Source organism: Copadichromis virginalis, linkage group LG22, assembly GCF_057382275.1.
Source record: "Copadichromis virginalis isolate Kocher_CV1m ecotype Utaka linkage group LG22, C_Virginalis_male_GT1.1, whole genome shotgun sequence".
Classification (NCBI taxonomy): domain Eukaryota; kingdom Metazoa; phylum Chordata; class Actinopteri; order Cichliformes; family Cichlidae; genus Copadichromis; species Copadichromis virginalis.
In genome coordinates, this window is record NC_140638.1 from 23137068 (window position 1) to 23155880 (window position 18813).

The window sequence follows — 18813 nt, forward strand, 5'->3', positions numbered from 1 at the left end:
TCCGAAGGATGCAGCCTACGTTTTAGGACACAGCTACTGTCTGCGTTCACTTGTGAGGAAGCGTTGAGTGCCATCTGAGTTTGCCGTGCACAGACAGGGAGAACTCAGCGGACTAGAATCAGGTTTGCTTATGCTGTGTTCCAGCGAGTACTTTACTCCGTTCTTCGTCATCTCTTTCAATTCAAATGTTATTTAATTTAAAATTTAATTTGAAGTGCGCCGCTATGACAGCAAATCACCTTTGCTACACATATGTTATTCCTCCCAAGAAGGTTCTTTCTGAAACTTAAGTCAAACGGATCAGTTGTCATGCTCACAGCTGTTAACAGACCCAAAAACCAAACAGTCTCCAAAACCAAACTTCCACCATCTAGTGCTGGTATGAGAAGTCCTCGACATGTGCTCCCAACTATGTTACATTCCCAAAATGGTTTACAGGTAACATAATACTAGATGGGGGAACATGAGGAGTTTGTTTGGGTTGGTTTAAACAATTTATTGCCAAAATGTTAACAATGAAGCATAAGGCGAGTACACCAAACAAAAAAAGCTCAAACTTAAAATAAAACTCCATCAACAAATTACCTTAGTTAAAAGAAAGGTTCCAAATCTATACATCAACTACATATCAACCAAAGAAAAATAGGAGAAAAAGGTGTACGTCAAAAGAAAATGGCAGCTCTCCCTTACAAGTTTCTTCTGGCGACTGCAAGAGAAGGCAGAACAGCTAAGGATAAATCTTTTAGGTTTAGCAAGAAAAAAACAAGAAAGGCAGAAACTTAGGAAAGCTAACCAAAACAGGTAAGGCTTCACTCAAAAACAAATGCTGCTCTAACAACCAAAAAGATTGGTCAGCTTTTATCAACTTTGAAGAGGCTGCAGGATTCCGACTTCAGCCAAGGACATGAAAAACAAGATCATCAAGAGTCAGTAGTAGGGAAGGGTGGAAGTCAGGACCTGGAAGCAGCACAGTAAATATTTCCTCATCCTAAGCTTTATATTTTTTAAAAGGAATATAATACCTGTTTTTGGAAATATTTGGAAGAAATTCACAGAAGCACAGGGAGTACATAGAAAAAGAACAAGCAGGAAAATCCCGACTGAAGTTTAAGTGAGGAACCCTTCTGTGAGGTGAGAGTGCTAACCACAGCACCACTCTGCCTTCATTTAAACTGTAACCGGGTTTTAATCATAGCCACACAATTCTGTAATTGCTACTTGAAATTAATTGGGCTTTTAGCAGCTCCTGAATACAAAATACAATAGAGAATAGTAGTCTTCTAGTACTAAAATAGGCTATATTTTTGATAGAACTTCATTACAGGGAGTGCAGAATTATTAGGCAAGTTGTGTTTTTGAGGAATAATGTTATTATTGAACAACAACCATGTTCTCAATGAACCCAAAAAACTTAATATCAAAGCTGAATGTTTTTGGAAGTAGTTTTTAGTTTGTTTTTAGTTTTAGCTATTTTAGGGGGATATCTGTGTGTGCAGGTGACTATTACTGTGCATAATTATTAGGCAACTTAACAAAAAACAAATATATACCCATTTCAATTATTTATTTTTACCAGTGAAACCAATATAACATCTCCACATTCACAAATATACATTTCTGACATTCAAAAACAAAACAAAAACAAATCAGCGACCAATATAGCCACCTTTCTTTGCAAGGACACTCAAAAGCCTGCCATCCATGGATTCTGTCAGTGTTTTGATCTGTTCACCATCAACATTGTGTGCAGCAGCAACCACAGCCTCCCAGACACTGTTCAGAGAGGTGTACTGTTTTCCCTCCTTGTAAATCTCACATTTGATGATGGACCACAGGTTCTCAATGGGGTTCAGATCAGGTGAACAAGGTGGCCATGTCATTAGTTTTTCTTCTTTTATACCCTTTCTTGCCAGCCACGCTGTGGAGTACTTGGACGCGTGTGATGGAGCATTGTCCTGCATGAAAATCATGTTTTTCTTGAAGGATGCAGACTTCTTCCTGTACCACTGCTTGAAGAAGGTGTCTTCCAGAAACTGGCAGTAGGACTGGGAGTTGAGCTTGACTCCATCCTCAACCCGAAAAGGCCCCACAAGCTCATCTTTGATGATACCAGCCCAAACCAGTACTCCACCTCCACCTTGCTGGCGTCTGAGTCGGACTGGAGCTCTCTGCCCTTTACCAATCCAGCCACAGGCCCATCCATCTGGCCCATCAAGACTCACTCTCATTTCATCAGTCCATAAAACCTTAGAAAAACCAGTCTTGAGATATTTCTTGGCCCAGTCTTGACGTTTCAGCTTGTGTGTCTTGTTCAGTGGTGGTCGTCTTTCAGCCTTTCTTACCTTGGCCATGTCTCTGAGTATTGCACACCTTGTGCTTTTGGGCACTCCAGTGATGTTGCAGCTCTGAAATATGGCCAAACTGGTGGCAAGTGGCATCTTGGCAGCTGCACGCTTGACTTTTCTCAGTTCATGGGCAGTTATTTTGCGCCTTGGTTTTTCCACACGCTTCTTGCGACCCTGTTGACTATTTTGAATGAAATGCTTGATTGTTCGATGATCACGCTTCAGAAGCTTTGCAATTTTGAGACTGCTGCATCCCTCTGCAAGATATCTCACTATTTTTGACTTTTCTGAGCCTGTCAACCCATTTTGCCAAAGGAAAGGACGTTGCCTAATAATTATGCACACCTGATATAGGGTGTTGATGTCATTAGACCACACCCCTTCTCATTACAGAGATGCACATCACCTAATATGCTTAATTGGTAGTAGGCTTTCGAGCCTATACAGCTTGGAGTAAGACAACATGCATGAAGAGGATGATGTGGACAAAATACTCATTTGCCCAATAATTCTGCACTCCCTGTAAAGGTAACAACTCCTGAGTAGGAGCGCCTGTAAAGGTTACATTTAGACAGAGTCGGCTAACAAGCAGCCAGTGATCTAGATGTTAACTCTTGAGAATAATAACTTCAAATGTCCACCAAAGAAAAAAATAGTTCCAGTTTTTCCATATAATATTAATACAGCATTAATAATGCTTTTTCTTTAAAAGGGCAGAATACAGTGTCTTCTGTAGTTGTGTCGACTTTGGCCAATGTAGAAACATCCAGCTGCTACAGCAGTGGCCTGGCAACAGCTGCCTCAGGCTTCACTCTCATAGGGGAATGTTAGGGTCTCTGTGCTGGGTCATGTCTTCTCTGAGAGGACATCTGCTCCAGTCAGACTCCCTGTGTATCTCCCCGGTGTCCTAATGTGTGTGTGCGTGGGTATGTGTGTCTTTAATGGTAGGTAGAAAGCAGGAGGCCAGAAAGTCCTGTGTCCCTGCTGTAGACCATATGCCAAGTGTTACACCACAACCCCTCCTTCAACCATCCTTAATGTAGCCTTTTAAATTATGAAAGAAAGTTCTGGTTAGCTTGAGCCATAAGCTTTCCTGGTAATTTCAATGTAATCTAGGTCATTTTCATCAGTCAAAAAGCCTCATCCTGGTTTTCTCCATTTCATACTCTAAACCTATGATCTTAAAGTGAAGGGCTTTTAAGACCAGAGCAGTCATGTTTTGTTACATTAGCTCATTTCATCATATTAGCTTAGCCCATTCACAGCCAGTATTCATTATTGCATGTATTGCTGAATGCGTTAAAGGAAACTGCTGTTCCTTTAAAGAGAGGAAAAAAAGACAGAGTATTTAAGGTAGGTACCAGCTATCACTGTCCACAAATGCCACTGTTAGAATTGCAGAGGCACGTTTCTCCCTTTGATAACCATCAGCTGAGCAGACGCTGTCATTATGCAAAGTATGAGCACTAAAAAAAGAGGCAGACACTGCAGGAGTGCACAGGTGTCAATCCCGCTGTAGCGAATGGTCCAATAGGACACTCGTTGATTGATAGCTGAATGCTAACAGAGCTCAGCACGCTAATGCACGCCACGGGACATCTATAGTCGGTGGTGGCTGTCTGTGTGTGAGGCTGAACAAAGCACTGTCATCCATCAATCCGTGTCACCCAGTCTCTGATCCCGAGTATATAAATGTTGCATCATCCTGTCCTTTCAAGTCCAGTCATGCAGAGATCCCTGGATGCACTGATTCATTGGAGATCAGTAATGAACTGTTCAGAGAAGGAAGGATGACCTTGCCTGTAGAGGAATAAATCCTTACAATTCAGGCTACAATGTGTATGTCTTACTTCCCTTCTTTTTTGTCAATTTCAAATATAGTTAATTATCAGAAAGCATTTTAACTTGAGAAGTAATTTCTTCAGATTTTCCTGAGGCTTCAGTTAAGATCACATTATCCTTTTTATAATCTACACAGCACTCTGGCTGTCGGCTTACTGCTATAATCCCCTTTGCCATAAGGGGGAGCTCAAAGGCAAAGTGCCTAATGCAGGATTCAGGAAGGGCCAACATAATGGTAGATTTTCCTCTGCGTTGGCCCAGTGGAATACCAGCATTTCAGTTGTGGATACTAAAATTGAAGCTGAACTCTTTTTTGTTACCCCACAGAACCAAGAAAATGTTTCTAATAGTTGGTTCTTAAATAGTTGCTGATTTTGTCAGGTCCAAAGCGCCATTTTAAGTGTTTTCAGTCACTTGATTGAAGCAAAAATGTCTCAAATAACCATTTGATTCAGACAAAACCAAGTCACAGTCCACTCGTTACCAAGCACACAGGTTGAAAGGACATAGAGGCTCCATTTAAAAAGTGATCGATGCAGAGATCACTGAAGATCTCTGGTGGAACAAGTTGCTATGAGCTGGTTAAAGATATTGATCCCATGATTGATTCTCTGATTGAGTCATGACAAGTCTTTCTTTGCCACCACATGCCACTGAGCGAACTTTAGCTTCAATGACTAAATGGATTAAGGGTAAGCTGAGAGAAAATCACCAGCATCCAGTTACTTTGACTTTGCTTTTTTAAAAAGAAAAAAATGGTACATTAGTGAAACTTTGCACTAGAGATGGCACGATACCACTTTTTTATGTCCGATACCGATACCGATATCATAAATTTGGATATCTGCCGATACCGATATGAATCCGATATAGTGTTTTTTAATCAACAAAACTGTTTTTTAAAATATCTTGCTGCATTTTGCAAGTCTGCAAGTTCATACTCAAGTTTAAAACAACAACTACACTAAAGCTATTCTGTTATACCTGTATACAAAAAAAATATTTCATAGTTCAGCAATACTGATCAATCTAATAAACTTAGACCTACACCATCCTCCCTATTCTGGTATTTTAAAGAGTACTTAGCGTAAATATTAAGCAACCTAACTAATAGGGTTCCAACTCCCAGCAACAACAAAAATAAATAAATAAAAAATAGGGAACCACCCCTCACGCTCCACCTCATGATGCTTAATCGACGTAATCAACCTTAATTTGATGCAGTGTGGAAAAAAAATGCACAGAAATCAATTCTTTTTCAAGAAATATTAAATAGATTCAACATCTTTCTTCAACAAAATTGCAGACTACACAGATGGTACCTTCCCAAAGTAAAAAGTACTATAGCTTACTAGGGTATATATATTAGACTTAATAGTCACTATATACAGTAATTGACTTCTATTCATTTTACATCAAATTAAAACTTTGGGTGTCAGATAATTATTTATTAAAAGCTCGACATTTTAAATGAGAATAAGAAAGAAAAGTATGTCTTTGTGCCCCCTTTTCCCAGTTAATGCCCTATCGGCCCCCCTGGCTAAACTTTGCTAGATCCGCCCCTGCACAGTTACCAGCCGTCAGCTACGTAGAAAAAGATCCTGGTGTAGAAAGTAATATTAAATACATTCTAACAACAGCTGATCAAGCTTAAACGTGCTGCTGTTGTTCAGCCGCTGGTTTCCTCTTTCTGGTGCAAAGTGGACCAAAAACAAACAAGAGAGACAGACTCGCGACAGAAAAGCCGATCAGCTGATCATTTAAGCAGTTTCACGATTGAAGTAGCAGCCGGAGAGCGAGAGGCAGTCGCTCGTTAAGCTTAACGTGGGAATGCTTTACAAACATTCAGAGATGGACTTACACACTTGCTTTACTTCTCTCGGGGATAACTTTGTCGGAGATGAAATGCCGGGTTGCTAGCGAAGCTCCAAATGCTATCCAGACCACCGACAGGTCCCGCATGCCACAGCCGCTCTATCACGTGATGCATACTGCTCCGACTGCTAACGTTCTGAGGTGAGTTATGGCGTGTTGCAAGTTTTGTGAGGTGCTTTCGTGATATTTAATGGATCGGATTACATTTTTTATTTTTCTCCGATATCCGATCCAGTAATTTAGGTCAGTATCGGACCGATACCGATACGTAATATCGGATCGGTCCATCTCTACTTTGCACACTCTTAAAGGGCCAAATGTTTAATTAATAACATTTTACTTCATAGCTTTTTACACTTAACTGACTACTTTTTGCTGTGGTTGCACTTAAGTGAAGAATGTTAATGTTTTTACCCCACCCACAGGATGTTTACGACCCTAGTTATTGTCCATGAAATGGCTTTTCCTTTGTCATCCCTAAAACTCTCAATTTATAGCTCACGCACCTTTTTTTCTCTTCGGCTGCAGCAGCAGAAGCAGCTGTTTGCTGCGTTGTCCTCTGACAATGACTCTTTTTCCATCTCTCCCTCCTGTCGTCTATCTCAATCCTTCTCTTTCATTGTCTGTTTACTTCTTACCGTCATCCATGCAGCATCACTCTTTCTCCTCTGGCAATGAGCTATTCTGTGTTCTCTCTCTGCTGCCTTCTCTCTCACTCATCCTCTTGACTGGCAATAACAGCTTATCTTCTCCTCTCCCCCCCTCCCCCTCACCCTGTATCTTGCAGGGTACATCAGATCCTCAGTGCGTTGTCTGGGACTATGGAAACCCGTAAGTTACTCACAGTGACTCTGACACTCGTGTAAATGTTTGTGTGTACAGTGCAGAAATACATGTCTGTCAGTCAAAAAAAAAAAAAATCCAAATGATTGTGTGTGCGTGCGTGTGTGTGTGCGTGTGCGTGCGTGTGTGTGTGTGTGTGTGTGCGTGTGCGTGCGTGTGTGTGTGTGTGTGTGCGTGTGTGTGTGTGTGTGTCAATGTTTATCTCGCATGTGTGTTCATGCCCAGTCAGATTCATTTTATTAATGATCTGATAACATTGTAATGAAGTTCTCAGAGTTTCTCTTTATTAAATTAGTCAGTGGGAACAAACAGCGTTATTTCACTGCTGCTAACAGTTCAACAGCAGGCTAACTCAGAACTCCTCTGTGGGTGCAGCTTTTTCTCTATTGCAGTTCTCTTGTGTAGCGTTTACCTTGTTGGCAGTTTAATTTGCATTTCTTTACTTCTTAACAGACATACTATCTAAGTACATCACAAACGGTTTTCTTTTTTTCTTTGCTCTGTATTGTGGGCCAGCTGGTGAACTAAAAAATATAAACCAGGACAATTGATCATCCTGCATTCACCATTAACCCACATATTGATCGGATAGTCTGTCAATACCAAAGTTATAAGAAACAAAGTTAAAACCATTCTTTGGTTTCAGTTCATGGCCTAGTTACACTTTAAGTATAAACGCAAAAATTAAGGAATTTTGTTTTTGGCCAATTATTTCTTTCTTGTAACAGTCTTGCTTGAGAATAAAGCTTATACCATTGGAAAGCCTTCATTTTCCCTTAAATGATGCCGTGTTTTGTGAGGGGGTTGAGCAACAGAGTCGATTACGTAGGTTGCACAGTGAAAAACTTACCAAATCTTTTCTTCCAATGCCAAACAGCTTATTCTGCTATTGACTATTGTTTGATGCCATTTATTGGATTGGATGGTTGAAGTCTGAAGAAACAAGGCATATTGTAAATCTGTAAATGTATTCATTTTTAAAAATGGGGGTTTAGGAGCATGTGGACCCGAACAGTATTTGTTAGTCAGCCAACACACCACAATGACTGACTTGCAACAAATGCTGGTTGAAGAACCAGGTGGTTAGGTGAGCGGTCTACCAACCTACCAGGGTCAGTGAATCAAATCTGGGCTCTTAGAGGCACTGTGTTGAATGAAGGATTTGCCTGATTTGTCCCATTATTTGTGTGATGTGTGTTTTGAATGTTAGATAAAAGTGCTCAGGTGTAGATAAAGAAACACTTTATGAATGTGTAAGTGTTATTGGATGAAAGAAAGCAAGCGCTTTGAGTACCCAAATTAAGTAGAAAGGTGCTATATAAGTACCAGTGCCTTTAATGTAGTGAGTGTGGGTAATCAACTGTATGAAAGATGGGAGATGTTGTTAGATCCTGGATATCAATTTCACATTTGAGCAATGCCCGTGAATTTTCTTTTACTGATTTTTTTTTTGTTCTGGCTGTGAATCTGGCTGTAGTTCATTTAAAAATGCTAGAGCTGTATTGTAGCTTAACAAATAACTAAAAGCTAATGATCATCTGTTGTGCCTCAAAGGAGACCCCTAATGATGTGCAGAAAATTAAAGGTAGCCATTAAGTGTGGTAACTCTAAATTGGTCACACACTGAAGCATGTATTAAAAGCATTAAAAGTGTGCACGCTGTCGACAGTCCCCAAAGCATCGAAAACATGTCATTAATGGAAGAAAATTCCAGTACCAATGTTGCCACATTCATTCTCTCCCAGTTCAGCAATGTTGGACCTTGGAATCTTTAAACCAAACGAATTAAGATATTTAAAGTTTTGCACTTGTTGATATTTGTGTTAACAAATTTTACATCCCAAATTCTTAACCTGTGTATGTTTTAGACTGGAATTTGGCATAATAGTCTGCTTTGGTAGGAGTTCTTGTTAACCTTGACCAGCACTAAATTTCAAAAAATCAAGTAATTTAGTTTAGATTGTTGAGTGCATCAACAAAGTCACTATTTGTGAAGGAATTTCATAATTTCACATTTCAAGTAGGTTCTAGTTTGATTCTGAATGTAAATTGGTCATGTGAATTCCTGTATATACAAATGACAACAGATTGCAAATGCCAATTCATTGAGTAGAATATAACTGGTCTATCTTCTTATCCATCTATTTTATTGTTTTGTTTCACCACCATCTTGACCAAAGTCATTTTGAAGATGGCAATCGACTGCAAGTGATCGCAAACCTGGTTCCTGTCTTCACAGCAGCTTTTTCAAAAGCAATGAGATTGCAATCATATGTCACGCTGTAGTCTCCACCCATGCTTTCTTTTAGCTTGACTGTAAGATTAGCTGCAATTCTGACAGACCAGAGGAGCTAAATACAAGTTCACAAAAGCTCATGGCCCAGCTACCATCCTCTGCACAACTGCAGTCTGCAAGCTGATTCACAACCCACTTGCACCCCCGATCCTAATCTCATGTTGTATCGTACAATTTGGTTTAGTTCAATTGTATTTATGTAGCACCAGATCACAATAAAAGTTGCTTCATGGCATCTCGTAAGTTAAGACTCTACATTAACAGGGAGAAAACACCAACAACAATCCCCCTATGACACCGGGGTGACAGTGGAAAGGAAAAAATCCCTTTTAACAGTAAGAAACCTCCGGCAGATCCGCTCAGGGAGGGGCAGCCATCTGCAACCATGCAACCGGTTGGGGGTGAGGAGAGGAAGCCTTTACTTAGTGTAATATCTGTTGTCTCTGTTGTCATTGCCGTGTTAAGTGCTCGGGATTGTGCTGCTCTTCTTGCCATCTTTGACTTTTCATGAGTGTATTTGGAAGATCAAGAAGGTGCCGCAACAAAGTCATTTTGCCAAATAATAAATTAGTATAGACTTAAATATCAATAATCTTTTTGCTAAAGTGGTCCTGCCTGAACTGCCATTAACCCAACAGCTTCAGTATAAACATGACATACTTCTTCCTTTTGTAGCTTTTAACCTTGACCCATGGCCTTCATCATCATATAAAGTTTAAGTGTTGAATTATTATTACACTTCTGGGATTTCTCATGACAACAGATTAAACTCTGGGCATGAAAAACCCCAGCACAAGTGAGTGAATGTGACCCGAGTACAGACTGACAGTGATGTCATTTTTATTGTCAATAAAAATACAATCATGATGATATCGCTTTTCTTCAAAATGTATTTGCTAATCCAGTTGGGCTGTATGAGAATATAAATAATTTTTGGAAACATATTTGACATATGATGATTCACAGCAACCGATAACTTAAGAATTGAATTTGTCAGAGGGCCATCACTGAAGACTTCCTGTCTAATGTGACAACAAGACGGATGACAGAAAATTCAGGTCAGCTCAAATTCTCCCTGGAGATCCCATTAGTTTACCCAGTTCTAGAAGAGTACTCTCTGGTGACCAAAGCACACAATGGGAGTGCAGGTTTGCAGGGACAGGATAAGACGTTGTAACTTAAACTACCCCTTCTCCATTAAGGCAGGAGAGGGACAATGCTTGGCAAAGTCAATCAACTAGCTGGCAGATTACAGCTGCAATCAAATTAAATTTGCAGACATGACGAGGGCAGAGAGCCAAGCAGAATATAAAGTGGCGAGATGGCAGTGATGTCAACCAATCAAAAAAGTGCGTGCACCAGAAGGAATGCACTCTTTTGTTTTGTTTTTTTTGGTTTTAGGCTTTACTAATGTGCTTGTAGAAATCTAAAGATGTGTACAGACAAACATCCGGACCTCGGTTGATTTGACATATTTATATCGGCATGCCACAGATACAGTGTTTAGTTACATTTAGCATGCTTTTTGGCTGCTTTCGATATCCTGTACCGAGAAAACATAATCAACGAAAAAAATTATGTTTCACTCGCAAGTACCGAACCAAGGTAGGAGCATAACGGAGTATCTGCATTTTTAATGCTTATGTCAGCCAGCTACTCTCAAAAATTGTCGAGGACAGGTTGTTGTTGAAATAGTTGCTTACACATTAAACCCATGTACACACTTGAAATTTTCAGTATAAACAGCCTATAAACAAGTGCTCATAACATCATCTTTGGGTGCACAGAGGCGTCTATGGAAATGTGTGAGGCAGTGTAATGAAGGCAGGTGGTACATTTCAGCCAGAGGAAGTCAAAAAGGAATTTCTAAATTTTAATCTGATGATCACCTGTACAATTTATGTGCACAAACATCTGTAAATTGCTCAGAGAGCAAGCAGGCAGGCAGACAGACACCAGTACCGTATCAGTCTTACTATATTTGTTTCCCTATGCCGGACGCCAGATCCTGACAAAAGATTGGCATTAGTGTACAGTTGATATGGGTGGAGAATTTGCAGGATAATGCCTCTCTCAGGAACTAGCCACAAGCTTTTGAGGGTTGAGCAGGAGGCAGGCGAGATGTGGAGAAGGTATAGATAGTAGCGTGGAAGCAAGGCAGACATGACAGCAGCTGAACCAGACAGAGGCAGAAAGGGGAGATGGAAGAAAAAGCTTTGCCACTCCATGACCTGTATATGGAGACTATATTTAGTGCACCCAAATGCATCCACATTTGAAACACAGATTATGTTCTCTCTGTATCTTTTACCCCCCTCTTTTGTTAAAATACCCACATTGATGATCAGAATCAGAATCAGAATACTTTATTGATCCCTGGGGGAAATTATTTTTTGTTACAGTGCTCCATTTTAAACCAACATTAAGACAAGACAGACAATACGCTAACTAAGAATAGTACAATATATACATATATATACATACATACATACATAAGTCACTCATAAATAAATAGTTGGAAAAGAAACATGTGTAGTTGTAGCAGCAAACAGTGTGTTAAGTGGATGCGTTGTACAGGGAGATGGCCACAGGCAGGAATGATTTCCTGTGTCGTTCAGTGGTGCTTTTCGGTAATCTCAGTCTCTCACTGAACGAGCTCCTGTGACTGACCAACATGTCATGGAGTGGGTGGGAGGTTTTATCCAACATTGTCTTTATCTTGGACAGCATCCGCCTCTCCGACACCACCTTGAGGGAGTCCAGCTCCATCCCCACAACATTGCTGGCCTTACGGATTAGTTTATTAAGTCTGTTGGCATCTGCGACCCTCAGCCTGCTCCCCCAGCATGCAACAGCATAGAGGATCGCACTGGCTACAACAGACTCATAGAAAATCCTCAGCATTTTCTGGCAGATGTTGAAGGACCTCAGTCGCCTCAAAAAATAGAGACGACTCTGGCCCTTCCTGTAAAGTGCTGTGGTGTTTTTAGCCCAGTCCAGTTTATTGTCAATGTGTACTCCAAGGTATTTATAGTCCTCCACAATGTCAACACTGACCCCCTGGATTGAAACAGGGGTCAAGTGTTTCCTGGTCTTCCTGAAGTCCACGATCAGTTCCTTGGTCTTTGCCACGTTGAGCTGCAGATGATTCTGCTCACACCACGTGACAAAGGAGTCGACCACAGCCCGGTACTCTGTCTCATCATCCCTGCTGATGCATCCAACCACCGCAGAGTCATCAGAAAACTTCTGAAGATGGCAGGTCTCTGTGCAGTGGCTGAAGTCTGTGGTGTAGAGGGTGAAGAGGAAGGGGGAGAGGACAGTCCCCTGTGGTGCCCCTGTGTTGCTAATCACCTTGTCAGACACACACTGTGGGAGACGTACATATTGTGGTCTTCCTGTCAGGTAATCAACAATCCAGGACACCAGAGAAGCATCCACCTGCATCGCTGCTAACTTATCACCCAGGAGGGTCGGCCTGATGGTGTTGAAAGCACTGGAAAAGTCAAAAAACATGACCCTCACAGTGCTCGCCGGCTGGTCCAGATGGGTGTAGACACGATTGAGCAGGTAGATGATGGCGTCCTCTGTTCCGAGACGAGGCTGATAAGCAAACTGAAGGGGATCCAGATGTGGTCTTACTATGGGTCGCAGCTGGTCCAGGATGAGCCTTTCCAGGGTCTTCATGATGTGGGAGGTCAGTGCCACGGGCCTGTAATCCTGGGGGCCACTGGGACGAGGCGTCTTTGGTACAGGGACGAGGCATGATGTCTTCCACATCACCGGGACCCTCTGCAGACTCAGACTCAGCATAAACAGTTTATGAAAGACTCCACACAGCTGGGGGGCACAGGCCTTGAGGACAAGGGGACTCACTCCGTCTGGTCCAGCAGACTTGCCTGAGTGAAGTCTCCTCATTTGCATCTCAACCTGGTATTGAGTGAAGGTGATGGGTGGGGGAGGGGTGTCAGGAATCTCACAGGAGGCAACATGTGAAGAGATGATGTACACTTACTTGGAGATTAGGCATCACACTGAGGCTCAAATCTGCAAAGCCTATTGTCATCCCCATCACAACTGTGTGTGCGCGCATGTTTTTTCTGCAGTGGTGTTCTATTTAGAAATCTGCCAGCCATTTCAGCGGAAGCTCTCTCCCATTTGCGCTCTCGCTCTCTCTCTCAGCTGGCTAAGTTGGCCGACAGTGTGTGGCACTCACAGTTCATCTCAGTATTTATGTGCGAGTGTTTATTTATTTATTTAGCCCCTAACAGGCCCATATGTCGGTACCATCTGCCCACCCAAATCGTTGAGCCCTCAACGATCCCTCCCAGTCTTCCCCCGTGTGCCGGTCCCCTCAAACAAGTCTCAACCTGTTTTCATTTTCCTCGCTGCCTTGAATGGAAGCTGCTACATTTAATCCTCATAAAAGTTTTACACGCTTCAAAACTAGAAGCTCAGGCAAGCAAACAGCAGCTATTACGAGAGAACGCATTGCGTGAACATGTATGGTGGTATTGTACACAAGGCCCTGAGATAAAAATAGAAATAATAACTAAGTCAGTCTTGGTCATCCAACCTCCTCTTGCTTATTTTCTGCCCTGTTTCTCTCTTCTGCTGGGATACGATAGCAGGTGTTCAGCTGGTCTTTGCTGTGGTTCCTGACCTTGCTGCTAGCTTCTCTGGGATTTGACCCTCACTAAGGGGGGGGTCAGTCAGATATCCCACTGAAGTACTAACACAGCGACTTCCGCACACTCACTCTGCTGTAAAGTCACTTTATGGGTTGCTGTGATTTTGTTAGATATTTGAAAGATGTGCCAGCATCCGTAAGATATACATTACATCGGCGGTCCCAAACCTTTTTTGCACCACGGACCGGTTTATGACCGACAATATTTTCACGGACCGGCCTTTAAGGTGTCGTGGATAAATACAACAAAATTAAACTATTACCGGTACCGAAAAAAAGAAAATTTATTCATAACACACGTGAAAAGACCAAGAAAAGCCGAGTAAACGATAAAAACGATAACAAAATAACGCTGAAAACCGATAAAAACCCTGAAAACTATACATTTCACACCTGAGCCTCAACTCTCGCGGCCCGGTACCAAACGACTCACAGACCGGTACCGGTCCGAGGCCCGGGGGTTGGGACCGCTGCATTACATCACTAAGACATTTAGTTTTTTCTTTATCACTCGTGTGTTACTATTCCAATAGAAGCAATCTCCTGCCATGGAAGTGACAAAGCAGAAATAGTTTGGCTCACAGAGATTTCAAAACATGCATAAGAATGAAACCCAGCAGTGGGAGATAAATGTAATATACACTTTAGATGGATGGATGGCAGTAAGCTTATGAAAGGCTGAAGGTCATTTAATCCTTTCGCTAATCCCCACGGTCTTCAGCTTGATCGGGGAACAGTGGTTAAAGACCCAAGCAACCCACTCTACCCCTCTGCCACCCATCGCAGCCATAGAGTAATAAAACCCGATGTGCAGTGCAAGTAGCTCTAACATCAACAATCTGACACGGTAGATTGGGGCTTGCTTTGGGCTCAGACTGATCTGGCGCCACTATCGGCTTTGGCATTGGCAGGTTCCAACCTTAAATGACTTAAAAAGTCAAAGACATATTCTGCACACTGCCAAAAAAACCAGCGGGGCACAAATGTGGCCAAAGTGTAATCGCATTTACTTTACAGAAAAGCATAGAGGCAAGTAGCAATGAGCCAAGTGGATGACACTTTTAATTCTCATATTGGGAAGCTTTGGGCTCTGTCATGTGGCCCCTATTAGTCGCTTGTGAATCAAAGAGCGGAGTAAATGAAGGAATTGATTTAAAAATATGCAGAGTATTGTCTGTCCTTCTTGGATATAACGCTTGCTTGAAAGTCTAAGTATGTATCACACTGAGTTGTGCATTGTCCTTTTTACTCACAAACTCACAGTAAAGAGATTTCAAACTCCTTTTTGTATTATTCCTTGAAAAAATCCTAAATACTGCCTACATGACCCTTTATTTACATTTCCTACATGGACAGTGTTTTTCTCTCAAGTTATTTAAAGAGATGTATGAGTTACAGCATTGCAGCTTAAGCACACATGCTGTTTATTTCATTTTGGCCAGAAACTCTTTCTCTAGTGCAGCCTAGCTTTAGCTTAGTGCATTTTGGGATACGTAGTACACCCTCCTTGTAGTAGGTTAGGTTAAATACTGTTATCTCAGAGATGGTAAATTAAATATAAATATATTGAGCGATTTGTTTGCGAAAGGCAAAAATATGCTGTTATACAGTGTGCATCAGATAATACAGTGGAAATGATAAGTACATTATACACCCACTTCATTGTGTTTTGTTTCAGTTTTTATTAAAGTCGTTTTTAGATTTCTCAGGAGTCATAGCTAACAATAAGTTACTTATCTGTTTTTTTCTTTTTAAATCTAGCTCTCCAACAAAAGACTTGCAACATTTTTACTTGTGCATCGTGGGTTTTTTTTCCACTATTGTTGCAGACTAAGATTAAACAGAAATGCAAACACACACACACACACACACACACAGAAGCAGCAGAGCCACCAGGAGGAGGGGTGGATGGCTGATACGGCTTGCTCCACTTTTCCATCTGACAGAGCAAAAGGGATCAAGACTGTGTCAAATAGCGAGTCAGCACGGGAAGAGGGAGTCGGCCAGGCTTATGCGCGCTCTGTCTCCATTGACTGTTAAAGGCATGGACAGGCTCTCAGTTAGTTTCTCCAACTATCACAACTGTCCCCAGGGAGCGTGTTAATGTGGGATTTTCAATTCTCAGTGCAAAAAGCTGGGGTGACTAGTTAAGGACAGTTGGTTTTAGGTTACTTTTTGATGCCTGTAAGTAGATTTTTTTAGGAGGGGGGTTAAGTTCAAGTCTAAGTAGTTGTGTGTACAGCTGTAGCTATGGTTTGTTTTTGCTGCTGAACATCATGGATACTTGTGGGTAGCTCATAGGTAAGGAAGATTCTGCTTTCTTATTTGGGTGAAGAAGTTATATAAGGAAGAACTTGTTTATTCTACATTCAGTATTTTTTCTTCCTTCGTGTATTACTGATTGGTTGATGTTGTTGATTTCTTCATCATGTGACAAGTGAAATGGAGCTTTAGCACTGGGGCTGTTTGTCTTGGGAATGTTTTAGAGGAAGATGTTGTTGGTATTGATAGCGATTAGAAGGCTTGACTTGGACTGTGTGCTGGAATACTTTGCCTTGGCTGCTGGACCCGTAGAGCGTGAGGATTGGTAGGTAAGTAACATCTCCATCAGCTTAATACCTTATTATTTTTGAGCCTTGTTATGGATGTTGTGTTAAGTTTTTCTGCCAATTATGCACTGCGAACATGCTCTTACAAGGTTCTGACCTTCAGCCAAGTGCAGTATTTGCCTTATGTCTATCTTACTAACTTCCACATTATCCTCTTTACTGTTATGTCGCTGGAAGTAGGCTGAGAGGGCACTGTGTTAGTCTATTATGAGACTAAGAGTTAGCACAATGCTTAGAATCTTCCTCAGGTCTTTTTCAAGGAACCACATTCTTCATACATGCAGTGGTGGGAAGAAATGTGTGCCCCCTTCTTGATTTAAAATTTTTTTGTATGTTTGTCATACTTAAATGTTTAAGGGCATCAAAAAAATAAAATATTAGACAGAGATAACACAAACAAATGTAGTTTCTAAATGAAGGTGTTTTTTATTGTTTTTATTATTAAATGGGGGGGAAATCCAAACCTACAGTGCTCTGTGTGAAAAAGTGATTGCCCCGTAAACCTAATAACTGGTTGGGCCACACTTAGCAACAACAACTGGAATCGAGCATTTGAAGTAACTGGCATTGAGTTTTTTTTAGCACTGTGGAGGAATTTTGGTCCACTCCTCTTTGCAGAATTGCTGTAATTCAGCCACATTGGAGGGTGTTTGGGCAGCTGCCTTTTTAAGGTCATGCCACAGCATCTCAATCGGATTCAGGTCAGAACTTTGATTTGGCCACTCCAAAGTCTTCATTTTATTTTTCTTAAGCCTTTCAGAGGTCTACGTGCTGGTGTTTTTTGGATCACTGTCCTCCTGCAGAACCCAAATGTGCTTCAACTTGAGCTCATGAACTGACATTCATGGCTGGACATTCTCCTTTAGCAAGTTTTGGTAGACAGCAGAATTCATGGTGCAAGTCTTCCAGGTCCTAAGGCAGCAAAACAGCCACAGAAACCACACTACCACCACCATGTTTTACTGTTGGTATGATGGTTCATTTCTGAAATGCTGTGCCAGATTTAATGGTACATACATCTTCCAAAAGGTTAAACTTTCTCTTGTGAGTCCACAAAATGCCCAAAGGTCTTGGGGGTCATAAAGATGTCTTTTTTGGCAAATGTGAGACAAGCCTTTGTGTTCTTTCTGGTTAGCAGTGGTCTTCTCCTTGAACTCCACCATGCAGATCATTTTTGTCCAGACTGATAGATGCCTCTGACTTGATTTCTCTGGTGTTTCTTTAGATTGTGGCATAATGTGTTGCTTTTTGAGATCTTTTAGACTCTTTCACTCTGTCAGAAAGGTTAAATGATTTCTTGTTTTGACAGTGAGTGTCTTTAGTAAAAACTGAACTCTGAGTTACTTCATGATTTAACAAGAGGGACAATTACTTTTTCACACAGGGACAGGTAGGTTTGTATAACTCAGTTTTTAAATGATTAAATCATCATTTAAAAACTGAGTTTTGTATTTACTCTATTTGTTTGATGATCTGAAACATGTAATTGTGACAAATATGCAAAACACTAACAAATCAGGAGGGGGGTAAACACTTTTTCACACCACTGTATGCGGCATATTTGTGGTAACGCAGAGTGGAGGCAGGCAGAATGGCAGACCATTTATGGCTGTAGCTAAAATCTGTATGGCTAGCTTTCCTGTGTGCTCAGTAGCTTGCACACCAGGAAGGAAGATAATCCCGAGAAAGAAGCTTATAAATTAGCTTAAGGGCAGAGAGAAGCAGCTTTGGATAGTAGAGGTCACTGACAAAGCATTCTCCCTACACAAGAATCGGGGAGGAATTAGGAAAGGGCATAAAACATCAGACACGACAAGGATAATGAATAGTGAGCACGAACTGCGCATCGGTCTTTAATAACGACCTATTTCAATTTTCACTCGGCTGGAGGAGGAATAATGACGTTGTAAGCTGCCTTTGTACGTTTCTATAAAAAATATTTTGTAATATTCAAAGTCTGGCCTTGATATGGCTACTTTATCTTTTATGCCTGGATGACTGTCCTAGTTGGAAGAACACCTTGAGGAATTTCTTGGAATTTGGCACGAATGTTCACTCGGACTCAAGGCTAAGCTAATTAGATTCTGTTAGTTAAAGGTCAAGTTTTTGGCTTTAACTCAAGAATTCATAAGTGAATAATGGCTGTTAAATAAATAAATAAATGATCTAGCCTTTGTTTAACACCATAACTTAGGAACAAATAAGCAGCATTCGATCATAAGTCACATTTACACTAAACTTTGTTAGGCCCCTTGGCAGTGTGATCTTCTGTGCTTCAGAGGTGAAGATATATGTGAAACAACTACATTTAAA

The 18813-nt window shown here is 41.2% G+C and overlaps 1 protein-coding gene across 12 annotated transcripts in view; it reads left to right on the forward strand.

The window, feature by feature from the left end:
- Positions 1-18813, forward strand: part of adgrb2 (adhesion G protein-coupled receptor B2) — a 266514-nt gene that overhangs the window by 169171 nt on the left and 78530 nt on the right. For all 12 annotated transcript variants that reach the window (XM_085446299.1, XM_085446289.1, XM_085446294.1 and 9 more), the window contains one exon: positions 6850-6893. In XM_085446299.1, the coding sequence (XP_085302425.1) occupies positions 6850-6893 (44 nt within the window). The remainder of the gene's footprint in view (positions 1-6849; positions 6894-18813) is intronic.